Here is a 13,489-nt window from a genome sequence, read left to right on the forward strand (position 1 = left end):
AAACTTTATAGCTCCCTTAATTCGTCGACAGATAGTGCTTAGCTCTGCCTTTTGTCGTTGCAGAATTTTAAATTCCAAAAGTTGTGGTATTCTTTTTGAATCACCGTGTAATAATAATAATAGTAATAATAATAATAATAATAATAATAATATATAGTAATTAAAAACTTGCATTTAGGAAATTTTAGTGTTAATAAAATCATATTAGGCAGTTTCTTCATTAAATTCGCGTCAAACGGGAATAATGCCGTCTAACAGAATCATGGGGCAACAGTGCTGAAGGAATCAAAGTAGGACAAGGAGCTGACTGGTCAGAGAAAGAAAATGAAATAGGCAAGATTAGCAGACGAAATAGAAAGAAGAAAAATGAAACAGAAAGAGATGAGAAAAACTCAGATAGTTTACAATGTGACAGAGATAATGGTTACTTGTTTGACAGAAAGAAAACAGAGAGGGAAGCTATGGCAATGAAAACAGACAAAGCGTCAGTTGTAAAGGTGAAAATTTCGCAGTTTATGGAGTAAGTGCCTTTTCCTTGCAGCCCTATATGTGTTCCCTCACCTCATTACAATCGCAAGAAAAAAATGAAGAGCGATTCTATGGATTTTTATGTGTTAAAATTGCAGCCTTACGAGGCACCATAGGGAAGACGATTGATAAAATTGACGCACGCCGCAGTAAGCATTGGTACTTCCTCCAGATCTGTTATTGCACACAAATTGATACCCTATATCTACAATACGTAGTGTCCTGCGTGGTTAGTAGTGAGTTGCCAGGCCACTAATCGTAACCAAGCAGTGACTGAACGCCAAAGCAGAAACACTGTACGTGGCGCCGTGAACGCTGCTTAGGGCAGACCACGGATTTTTATGATTTTTTCATATTTATAATATAGCCGGCCGCTGTGGCCGAGCGGTTCTAGACGCTTCAGTCTGGAACCGCGCTTCTGCTAAGGTCACAGGTTCCAATCCTGCTCCGGGAATGGATGTGTGTGATGTCCTTAGGTTAGTTAGGTTTAAGTAGTCTTAAGTCTAGGGGACTGATGACAGATGTTAAGTCCCATAGTGCTTACAGCCATTTGAACCATATTTATGATACGTGATGTTCAGTAATCAAATATATCTCTCCCAAAGCAGTTCGACGCAACTCTCAGAAACTCTCTATAAAATCGACTTTGAAGTTTTCCAACCATGTTTAGTGTAGTAAAATAACGTATGTATTTTTCTACGAGGAATGTGGCTCTGTTGTAAAGTGCTTTCTCGTTGTGTGAGGACCTGTATTCGATTCCAGGTCGGATCGAGTTTTTAAACAAAGGTGCATGTTCTGCGAACATTTCCGTGATACGTAGAATACATAAAGCACACAAGACTGATAATCGCTTGATGAAGTCTCAGTTCGGTCTCTATTTATTATTTAAATATAAAATTCGACAACTATCCGTTAATTGACCCATCTAATTGTCATTTTTATGAAAAATCCACGTCTTCGTATTTCTAATTTCATATTGCACAAGAAAATCCCGTGTTCATTGCAAACAAAAACACTTAGATACCGATCTTTTACAAAAACTTGTTTACCAAAATTGAATGGTTAACAAACAATTACAAATTAAATTTTATTATGTTTTTGTGTTTTATGCTTCATGTAAACACTCATACAAAATGCAACTTTGTTTAAAAATTTGAGCCGGCCGTTGTGGTTGAGCGGTTCTAGGCGCTTCAGTCTGGAACCGCGCAACCGCTACGGTCGCAGGTTCGAATCCTGCCTCGGCCATGGATGTGTGTGATGACCTTAGGTTAGTTAGGTTTAAGTAATTCTAAGTTCTAGGGGGCTGATGACCTCAGATGTTAAGTCCCATAGTGCTCAGAGCCATTTGAACCATTTTTTAAAAATTTGATTCGGCCTGGTTTCGAACACAGCACACCCAGAAGGAAGGTGCACACTCTACCTCAAAACTACGCTACTTGTCGAAAGAAAACCCTCTTATTTTAGCCTATTAAAAGTATTTAGAAAACTTCAAAAGTAAATTTTCTCGAGTATTTTCGAGAGTTCGAAACACCCCCGTTTAAATTCCTTTCTTGGGTTTTGTGTAATTTATCGAAGCCGCCAAACAGTTAATTATTATATGACCGTGTGCTTAATGGAAGAAAGGCTATCGGTTCTTCTGCTGTGGTTTCGGGGATATTTCAACCAAGTGCGGCTGTTTTGCAACTGAATAGTGGAATGATTGAAAGTTTGTCTATTATTAAGGACCACAAAGGTTGCGATGTACAAACTTTACTGTATTTTCTACGAACACACAAATTCTGAGGCAGTTGCTACCTTCGCCTTACACGTCTAATTACAGTTATATCTCTTTATTGGTTGCTGATTTTCAGTACTTCGTCACACGCAATGCTGATAGTTAACATTCACAACAATCCCCACTGCAATCCATGGTTGTTGCTGGCCGACGTGGTTGACGCGAAACACGTAATTCGGCACTTGTCACTTTCTGTTTCATATCACTCGCGAATCGGTATTAGTGAGGGTCAACCCCACGACGATCAGGGGGGCGTGCTCACTCGTCATACTCCGGTGAATTTCACCGGTTACAACTCACTCGACCACCATTCTTGCCTGTCTCTCCAACACTACTTGTCACTCAACACACTCCAGTACTACTCCCCACTCAACACTCGTCTCACTGCCTCCTGCAGCGCTTGACAATCGACTCCTGTCTACTATTGACCTGGGTGTCGGATACTAGTGTCTAAGTTTGTGGGATCACGGATCCCTTACAAGTTGCATCGAAATGATTTGGGAGAGATGTATTTGAGTTCTGAGCTTCACGTAGCTTAAACATATAAAAGTCCCAAAAATCTAGATGCAAAGGAATTAAAGACGTTAGCTAACAGTGGGCATTGATTTAAATCAATGGAAAATGTAGAAAATTTGTGCTGGACCGGGATTCTAACCCAGGTCGTCTGCTTGCTAGACATAAGAGCTGACCACTACATCTCCCAGACACAGTGGTAATCGCAACTGCACTGACTATCCCAGCGCGTCTCCCGTCAGACCCAAATTCTCAACTTATTCACACACTACTGACGTAATGCCCCTTGTCCATGATCCTCAATACTCGCAGCATTTCGCTGATTCCCGGAAGAGTTCGAGCTTGGTCTGCATCTGAGTGAAGGAATCATTGGCAGTACTTGCCTTAATTATATGTCAGTCCTTTCTGACATGTCTGAAAGAACAGACACTAATACATACAGAAATCAGATTGCCGTGGGATCTCCTTGTCAGTGTAGGCCCTGCTGTGAGGACTAAACTATGGCCTGACAAGAAGTGATGTATATGACGGGCCAGTGCGATGTCATAATGAATTCACTGCTGGCCGTTAAGGTTTCAGCACCAGAAGGATAGTAACGAAGGAACAATCGTTTTCTCAGTTTAAGGATCTGAAAACGTCCTCTGACGCCACTGCGAATTATTTTGAAATGTTAAATCTCCTTGCTTGACCTTTCTTTTAAATTTGAATTTCTTTCTGTTCTTATTAAATATAATAATAGTCTCTTGTGGCTCAATGCTCTGGTGCAAGCCCTTCAACTGGATGCCCTTCGGGCGATCTGCGTGTCCCTAACCTACCCAAGTTATCCAACTCGGGAAAGATAACCTACAATTTCCACATCCCAGAGACTTCTCTCCAAGGGATCCATGGAAAACGACAAATATAATGTAATGTAATGTAATAGGTGAATGTTAGGTTAAAGGTAGACTGAAATATTCTGTGGTCCGACCACAATTAATCCCGCTGCCTTTCGGTTTGGAGGCAAGTGCTTCTGCCACTGGGTCACCAGGCGCAACATTGATCAAGTGCAAAGGAATCTATAGAAATGACATATATGTTCTTTAACATACTGACATAGGCTACACCAGTTCTCTATTTCTCAGTGGTTGTTGGTGTCGACTTTGTTTGAATGATGACCCAAACAGTCTCAGCATCTAAGAACCCAGGCAGAGCAGTAATTCACACTCACTGCTGGGTTTCGTCCACGTTGGTTCGATGTGGTGTATCCCTTTAGAAAGCCAAGCTGTCCCTTTACACGGTTAAAACATTTTTGTGCATGTGGTGAGTGAAACGTTTATTGAATGTATTGTAACTTACGGTGAAACGACTGACTGATCTATGCTTCTTCGTGTAGTCCATCTCCTGTCTTTTGAAGAAGTATTTCGGTTGTACAAAATGTTAACATAAAATAATACTCCTGATTTCATTAACAATTTAATATAAGGAAAGAAAGTTCGAAACAAATAATAGTAAGCCAAGGGGGTAAGCCACGGAGTGAATATTTTGCGGGACGATGAATAGTGATGTATTTTTCTCCTATCAAGATAATTACGTTTATTTTTATTTATTTCATTTTTGACGGAAACTGAGTGCTTCACTTAACAGCATTCAATAGCCCCTCAAAATAGCAGCACAGCACTGTAACACTGCATGGAAAATAATAGGCAGGAAATGTGTTAATGCGATTCTACATTTTGCTGGCCCCGTTAAGCCTCAAGCTTGTTATTCAATGTTTACGTATCAGTGTAGGTGAAACAGGAGCTTAAAGTAGACTACAACCTAGTAACTACATATTTCACAGATATCCTTCTGTATATCAAGCGGGCTACCGGAGGACCCCTAACATAGGTATTGTATTGTTTGTAGCTGTTTGAAATAGATTATATTTTGCAGACATTGGGATATCGTTAAGCAGTCCCTTCTAAACACTACCACTGTTGAATTTTTGTACTTACATTTATCTATATAACAAGTAATAATTGAAACATTATTCTGGGGTCCTTTTGAACTCTGCTTGGGATTCCGGGTGACAAGAAAACACGCACGTATAATTGCACATGTAGGAAGTTATGTTGATACAAATTTGATATGAATGTTTTAAATTTTAATACATTGTTGTGTGTAATTATGTTCAATCAAATATTTTTCTCCAGTCGTTTTCTTCAGTTCTGTTGTTATGTGTTGTGAAATGGAAACATACTGAACCAGTTGACGTTCCAGAAGAACTAAGATTTACACAAGCAACGAGATCTAGAAGAAATAACGCAAATAATAGAAACAAAATCAGAAGCAGGAGGTAGTGATGTGTAGTCCGTATGTTCAGAAATAAAGCACTCTGCAAAACAAATGAAAAGGTTGAAGACGTTACTGAAGGAAGGGACAACGAAGAAGTGATTGATGAGATCAAAACGCAGGGGAGACTTACATACACCAGCAGATATCTAGATCTAGCGGTCTCACGACGATTTTCAGGAGTGTGTCTACAATTATGGAGACTTCCATGTTGTTCATTACACCTAAAACTGTGAATAAAATTATAAAATACACAAACCAAAAATCAGAGCAGTTTATAATTTATGGAACGCGACTCAACTAGGAATAAACGTAAATGGATCCTGTGTTATTGTGTATTTCTGTACGCGTACCACGACAAACAATACATGTTGCTTTGGAGTTCTCTGGTACCCCCTTGTTATACCGAGCTATTTTTTTTTGCCTTGTATGCGTAAAGTTATGTAGATAAATTCCACTGTGGCTGTCTACAAGGGTAATATCCGCAGTGCATTTTGTTTAGGCGATGTCATTCCTTGGTCGTTAGTTAAATAATGACTATTTTTATTGTGTCTGAGACCCGTATCTACAACTAAATTAAAGGCTGTTTTGTTGACTGCACTCATTTCGCTTCTATTGTTTTTGAGGCATCGTCAAAAGCGTGTAGGCTTTTTCATTGTTACCGAAAGCTGATAAAGAAAGTATCTGGGCCAATTTTAACTAACCATTTATGAAACGTCGGTAGTTTCATATTAGAGAAACACTCCACGTATGATGAACTCTAATGAATTGTTAGAGATGGGGAGCGCGAGCGTATCTCTTATGACACTCGGGACCTTCCCGATGTATTTCCTGTGTGTAAGGCGAGCTTCATGAGTATATCTGGAAGTCAAACACGATTCTGACATTACGATTCCGTGAACGTCGGAGGACAAGAACAGTCTCAGACTCTCGCAGCATGTGCCAGTAGCATGGATCATAAATGTAGGTGTGGCCCTCTCTTCACAACGAACAGCACACGTGCAATCTGGGAGCCTGCAATGCCAAATAACACTCTAGGAAAATTCGGTCTTTTCAGTACAGCAATAACATTCGTTTGGCGTGAGTAAAAGAGAGCTGTACTACGATGAATATTTGTACTGCGTATTGATGGCAGCGAAAATAATGGGCTTGAGTATATTTCACAAATGTCCCAGAAAATAAAATATAATTATATTTATCCTCAGAATATTAGTTTCGAAGCCTAAAACACAACGGTCCATTCGAAGAACCCTGAACCTATGTAATCAGACATCAACTACGATCTCATTTTTGTGGGTTACCATTACAGGTATGAGTCATAGTAGTAGTATGTTACTCGGTGGTTTGCGTAGAGTTGATATGCAATCAGTCGCTTGTTGAATTTAATACGATGTATTGCACCATTAACTAATTTTCTAGCCACTGCACGCTCATCACCAGATGGAGATCTCATTAGGAACATTGTTTTCTGACCGTGTTCAGCTAAACGATGAATGTATTACTCATTTTCTGAGGGTGAAAGTTTTTTATGTATACATTTGGAATAAACCTTTTCGATTGTCGCCTTGAGTATAACATCTACACATCCGATGTGTTTTCCTTGTAGCAGACTTCTATAATTGGTTACTTACTCATCCACCTCTACTCTGTCTTCACGTATATTAAGTGCAAACTGTATTTGGACATCTCGATGTATCGGCTTTTTTCAAATTGTTTTGTAAGAACGTTCGCCACAGACTGTTCATATACGGTACTAGTTTTAATTTGACATATGAAAATTGTAACGTATCTTTTCCTGGCGGAGTTTGTGTGTTTCGTCCTGTGTCTATTGTGGAAGCCGTGGTCGGCCCAGTATATGGGGAAAGGAGGCCTTCTCCCGCATGACAGTGATGAGCCAGTCTTTCCCAAGCCTCCTAAATGGACTGTTGAGGTTATGTCAAGGTTAGCTCAAGGTCGAATGATTTTACAAGGAACTCTGTTTAATCTTTTACAGTTTTTTAGGCGAATGTTGCGTTTTAGCAAGCGGACACGTCCTAACCAGGCAGACCCAGACAAATTCGGAAAAATGGGGGAAATAATTTACAAAGCTTTGAAACTTCGTGAAAACACTCATAGAGGATGTGGTAATCCCCTCCTCTTGCGGGTGAGTACCCCTCTCTCTAACCTCTTAATTCATTTTTTTACCTTGTTTCAGTATTTAAGAAAAACAGTCCTTTTTTCGAAGACGTCTATTGTGGCAAAAATATTTCGAGTGAAATTCTGGTGAAAGCTTTAATAAAGATGAGTTTTCGAGATGTTCTATCTAAAAGAATAAAAATTCGTTAGGCTCTGAGTCTGGCATATGAGAACTAATAATTGTTGCAGAATTATTCAACAATTACTGTCTTTAAAATACATTTAAAATCATCGCATGTACAACATCTATACAACTAAAATACCACTTTATCTGTTGAACCACTAAGCTCTTGTACTTAATTATTTACTGAAAACCATCCTCAGAATACTCTATAAGATCAGTGGGAGTCAAGTCAGCGCAGCTTTATCCTCGACAGCTTTTCAACATTGTTGTGCAGTGTAAATCAACCTTCACACACTTGCACTTTATATTCGGCAACCTTGAGTGTAGCCGCATTAAATGGGTAGTACTAATACTATGTCTGTAGCTCGTGATCGTTTCATGCGAATTAGAAAGAGGTATGAGTTTCAGAGTTAAGCAACGAACTTCAAACATTTCACGACGATTTTGAAGTGGTTTCCTTTCTTTCAGCCTGTAAGTCACATTTTTCAGCGCCCATGAAGCAGCGGTTTTCCCATTTGTTTTCTTTTTTTAAATTTCAGTTGAGTGGATAAGACGAAGACGATCTTAAACGTCTATCACCCACTTGTGCATCTTTCGTATTAATTAGTTTTTTTTTTACATTACCTTGCTGAATATATTCACGTTTATATTCCTTACGCACTTCAATCATTTCAGCTTTTTTTTAGAGAGTTATGAGCCTCATCCTTTCGTTTCTTGCTGGTACATATGAAAGTTTCGAACGCTTTCGTCTTTTCTGAAGTCTCTCTTTCCGAAATAGATTTGCGGCAAATAAAACAAGCGGTAGGGTCCAGCATTGTTCTTCTCTCAGTCCGCAGGTAGGGAAAGAGAGTAAGAAGAAACAGTACGTAACACAACAAGATTAACTGTCCCGCACGGCTTGAAAACCGAACTAAAGGGGACACGTGTAGGGAGAAACGGCCGCGAAAGGGGTAGGTGAGCGGTGAGACAACGGGGAGGGGGACTTACTGTTTTCATTGTTGCGCACCTGAACCTTATTTCAACAGTAATGAACACATAAGAAATTTCATGAGGTTGAAAATTTGCGAAATGTTTACATATATTTAATTGCTCTTTCCATTTACCTAACCGTCTAAGCAACAAAATCTACAAAAATTATGCATTAATAGAATGCTATTCCATCTCTTCTATCTCTTAACCTATTCGCCGATTTAAAAAAAAATGCGTAAGACATCCAACAATAATGAAGATACAAGAAATTTCATCAAGCTGAAAATTGGCGAAATATTCCCCCGTATTTAATTACTCCTTTCATTTGCATAACCGACTAAGAAACTAAGTTTGCAAAAATTATGCGTTAAGAGAATGAGATTCCAGCTTTTATATCTCTTAAACTTTAGTCTGATTTAAAATATGCATAAGACCTTCTTTGATCTTTTTATGTAGAATTTTACGAGGAATTTTTTGTAATTGCGTTCATCTTCTACAAATGAACCATTTTATGCAAAAATTTAAAACGGAAGAGTTTGACTTTTTAGCGAGGGGAATTTGGGGATGCGTCCTCCCTGAGGAAGGGAGGGGGGACTTTACAGTTTCTTACTACAAAACCCCATATGGGTATTTTTCCGAAGTTTCAGAACTTTATAAATTATTTTCCCTTTTTCGGGGGAGGGGGGGGGGGGGGGAGGGTGTATTATATAAGACCGCGATGCCAGTCGCTATCTATAAGTGGACCTGAATGAACGAAGCGGACTTGTTGAGGTTCATTTGAAGCAAAGAGATTCTATTTGTTTACGTGTAACTGCGAGTGTGGGTGTTTTCTGTAACTTTTTTGCCAATTGACTGTAAACTGTATTCCTGTTTTGTTGCTGTGGAGATTATTGGGAGAAGATACTAGGGAGCCATCTGGGGACAATATACGAAGTTTTAGCTGTGTACATGATCCAGTCCAGTGGTTAGATTTTGTAATCTTTCATGAAAGAAATTGGATAGGTAGAGGGCTGTTGGTTTTATGAGAAATGTAATCCTGTCTCGCGGGTCAAAGCAAGGCGCCGAGTGTCATTTAAACTGACTGCAAAGTGTGCCAGTACAGGGGATTGATGTGGGTCCGTCAGTAAACGTTTCCGATGAAATGTGGAGAGCAGTACGTGACGTAGTTACTCTCACTCATTGCACACCATCAAAAGTGCGTGGATTATGGCCGCGGCCACAGGTAGGTTTCGCTTGATTTTACGGAAGCTACGACTCGCAGACGGAAGGGATATTACAAAATGAAACTTTGCATCAAGTAAAATAAAACTTTAAGCAGTGCCACTGTGCCTCACCATCACATCAATAATCTTCGTTTCTGTGGATGCGCACTTTTCGGTGCCCTACAGATTTTTAAGAGTGCCACGCTTCGCACAATCAGTTGATCTCTGACGCCATCGAACGACTGTTGAAGTGAATGGCAGCTGATTTACAGGCTGCCATGTGATGCGCACCATCCACGAAAAGTCGGTTTTCACCCGAAATTTGCTTGTCTTACTACAGAAGAATGCTGAAGATTAGACGGGTAGATCACTTAACTAATGATGAGCTACTGAATAGAATTGGGGAGAGGAGGAATTTGTGGCACAACTTGACTAGAAGAAAGGATCGGTTGGTAGGACACTTTCCGAGACATCAGGGGATCATCAAATTTGTATTGGAGGGAAGGACTGAGGGTAAAAATCGTAGAGGGAGACCAAGGCACGAATACATTAAAAAGAATCAGAAGGATATAGGTTGCAGTAGTTACTCGGAGATAAAGAAGCTTGCACAGGATAGAGTAGCATGGAGAGCTGCATCAAACCAGTCTCTGGACTGAAGATCACAACAACATTAGCTTGTCTAAAACAGGCTTTAACGCTAATCCGAACTCGTAGGGAATATTTTCCACAATAAAAGTGTCTTCTCAAGGGATGTGAAGGCGTTCGTGGACGAGGAGCTGGGCGAGTTTTGTGACGTCACATCGAGGAACTTATCATTCCACTACATTGTGAAGCGAGAAAGGAACAAAGTACTAAGTCGAAATTTTACATCGTGGAAAGGCAATTGAGATGCAACAGCGGTTTTCCGCCACAAGCAGAAGTTAGGAGACGGCATATTGGATTAAGTCATACGGAGCTGAATTTCGTATTTGGCGGTTTTTGTACTGTAACGTATGTGCTATGAATATCAGCTGTTTCAAAGCTGCAGCACATTTAGGGTCTTTTGAAAAGGTGTTGTTTTTGGTACGATTTGTTACAATAAAATGACAAGAAACTACATATCGTTTGTGAATGCAGGCTCTTTCGGCCTACTCCGATACTCGTACTGTTTGTGAAGAGCTCTCGGGGTTCCTTCTGGATGGCACTCTTAAAACACGCGACGTTTCAACAAGTGCCATAGTCTTTTGAGGAAGTGTAGAGATATGCGGATGCTGTGATAATTATACTAGTGGAGTGTACCCCTCCGTCTGGGAGGTGGAGAGAGTGCTCCACTCGTATAATTATCACAGCATCCACATATCTCTACACTTCCTCAAAAGACTATGGTACATGTTGAAAGATGCCGTGTTTTAAGATTGCCACCCAGAAGGAACCTCGAGAGCTCTTCACCAACTATCGTTAGTTAAAGGCTTCTCTCATTTGATGCTCTTCGTATTATAAATTGAATACTACAGATTGATGATTTATCAAAACGATTCATATTTAGCACAGTTTGTTATAGTTAAATACCAAGTAATGACAGCTGTGGTTGGAGTCTTTAGACTTATGTGTAAGTTGCATAACATGTAATTAGATGTTGCTGTTGCGTTATTGACGGTCGTGAACTGTGAGGAAAAAAGGTAGCATGTTCGCGTCTGGGTAACTTTGTATATTTTTTTCACATTGTGTTTTCTAAAACATTCTGGGACTTTCTTATTAATCTAATAGAAGTATGATCTGCAATCTTTCCCTCCGAATAAGCTTCAGAAGGCCCAACGGTATCGACCGAATACCGTCATTCTCAGCCGATGGGCGTCACTGGTTTGTGGATATGGAGGGGCATTCCGCTCTCCCGGCCGATGTCAGTTTTCGTGACGGAGCCGCTACTTCGAGTCAAGAAACTCCTCAGTTGGCCTCACAAGGACAGAGTGGCACCCCGCTTGCCAACAGCGCTCGACAGACGGAGGCGATCACCGATGCAGGTGCTAGCCAAGCCCTACAGCTCTCAACTTCGGTGAAATGACGGGAACCGGTGCTACCACTGCGGCAACGCCGTTGGCTTTTATCTGCAACGCTTGTTGTTACTCGTTATAAATGAGAGCGTCTCTGCCCAGAAGAAATATTGTTTGATTTTGTGAACGTTCCTGGAAACATGGAGTAAAAAGTTGCAAGGCTGCAGTCTATGTCACTGGCTGAATCCTTCCTTCGATAACGCAGCTATTTAATGCGCGTCAATTTTCATAAGCAAACTGCGCGATTTGCGGGCCGGAAGTAGCCAAGAAATGCCGCTGGAGGCCGCTGCAGTCGCAATCACAATGAGCACGTTCCTTGAGATATAGCAGGTCGTTTGAAGAGTGTGCAGCAACCATGACGGACATCATGTCTGGCATGTTTCACGATGAGAAAACGTCTCGTGTGAGGCCGGCTTAGGTGCGTTGGTTCAATACCAGGTCAAGTGAGTTCAGGACAGTTCAACATCTGTCGAGATTCTTTAAGAGATTCTCGAGAATTTGGCAGTTTTTCTCGAGACTGTCGAATGAGACGAATTCCTATCCTAATCGTTAGCCACGTACTCTCACTGTATCTTTTTAATGGCGTTAAATATGAGGAGACACGTATCTGTAGGGCTGGGTGGACCACAATCTCCGCTCCAGTTGGTGTGTATGTGGCCCACCTGGCTAGCGGCTTGCTGAGGTGCCTGGCGGGCTGCCGAAGCGCCCAGGCGCTTCTCTTCGACGAACCGCTCCCGCTGCTGGTGGATGTAGTCCCGCACGTTGGGCACGTCCTTCACCACGCACGCCGACAGCGCGGACCGGCACACGTTCATGTCCGTCGCGTCGTACCTGCTCACGGAACATGCACGAAATTGAAACTCTGACCCTCCAAACTCGAGTTACTTGGATATTATTTTACTAGGTGACCAGGATTTGCCTCTTTTACCAGAATGTACACTCCTGGAAATGGAAGAAAGAACACATTGACACCGGTGCGTCAGATCCACCATACTTGCTCCGGACACTGCGAGAGGGCTGTACAAGCAATGATCACACGCACGGCACAGCGGACACACCAGGAACCGCGGTGTTGGCCGTCGAATGGCGCTAGCTGCGCAGCATTTGTGCACCGCCGCCGTCAGTGTCAGCCAGTTTGCCGTGGCATACGGAGCTCCATCGCAGTCTTTAACACTGGTAGCATGCCGCGACAGCGTGGACGTGAACCGTATGTGCAGTTGACTGACTTTGAGCGAGGGCGTATAGTGGGCATGCGGGAGGCCGGGTGGACGTACCGCCGAATTGCTCAACACGTGGGGCGTGAGGTCTCCACAGTACATCGATGTTGCCGCCAGTGGTCGGCGGAAGGTGCACGTGCCCGTCGACCTGGGACCGGACCGCAGCGACGCACGGATGCACGCCAAGACCGTAGGATCCTACGCAGTGCCGCAGGGGGCCGCACCGCCACTTCCCAGCAAATTAGGGACACTGTTGCTCCTGGGGTATCGGCGAGGACCATTCGCAACCGTCTCCATGAAGCTGGGCTACGGTCCCGCACACCGTTAGGCCGTCTTCCGCTCACGCCCCAACATCGTGCAGCCCGCCTCCAGTGGTGTCGCGACAGGCGTGAATGGAGGGACGAATGGAGACGTGTCGTCTTCAGCGATGAGAGTCGCTTCTGCCTTGGTGCCAATGATGGTCGTATGCGTGTTTGGCGCCGTGCAGGTGAGCGCCACAATCAGGACTGCATACGACCGAGGCACACAGGGCCAACACCCGGCATCATGGTGTGGGGAGCGATCTCCTACACTGGCCGTACACCACTGGTGATCGTCGAGGGGACACTGAATAGTGCACGGTACATCCAAACCGTCATCGAACCCAT

General features: G+C 42.3%; 1 protein-coding gene across 1 annotated transcript in view; it reads right to left on the reverse strand.

Moving 5' to 3' along the window:
- LOC126456089 (kelch-like protein 10) overlaps positions 1–13,489 on the reverse strand; it is a 189,703-nt gene that overhangs the window by 23,421 nt on the left and 152,793 nt on the right. The window contains exons 10-11 of the mRNA XM_050091845.1: positions 12,340–12,456; positions 8,149–8,185 (exon numbers count right to left, since the gene is read on the reverse strand). Of these exons, the coding sequence (XP_049947802.1) occupies positions 8,149–8,185; positions 12,340–12,456 (154 nt within the window). The remainder of the gene's footprint in view (positions 1–8,148; positions 8,186–12,339; positions 12,457–13,489) is intronic.

This window comes from Schistocerca serialis, chromosome 2 (assembly GCF_023864345.2).
Source record: "Schistocerca serialis cubense isolate TAMUIC-IGC-003099 chromosome 2, iqSchSeri2.2, whole genome shotgun sequence".
NCBI lineage: Eukaryota > Metazoa > Arthropoda > Insecta > Orthoptera > Acrididae > Schistocerca > Schistocerca serialis.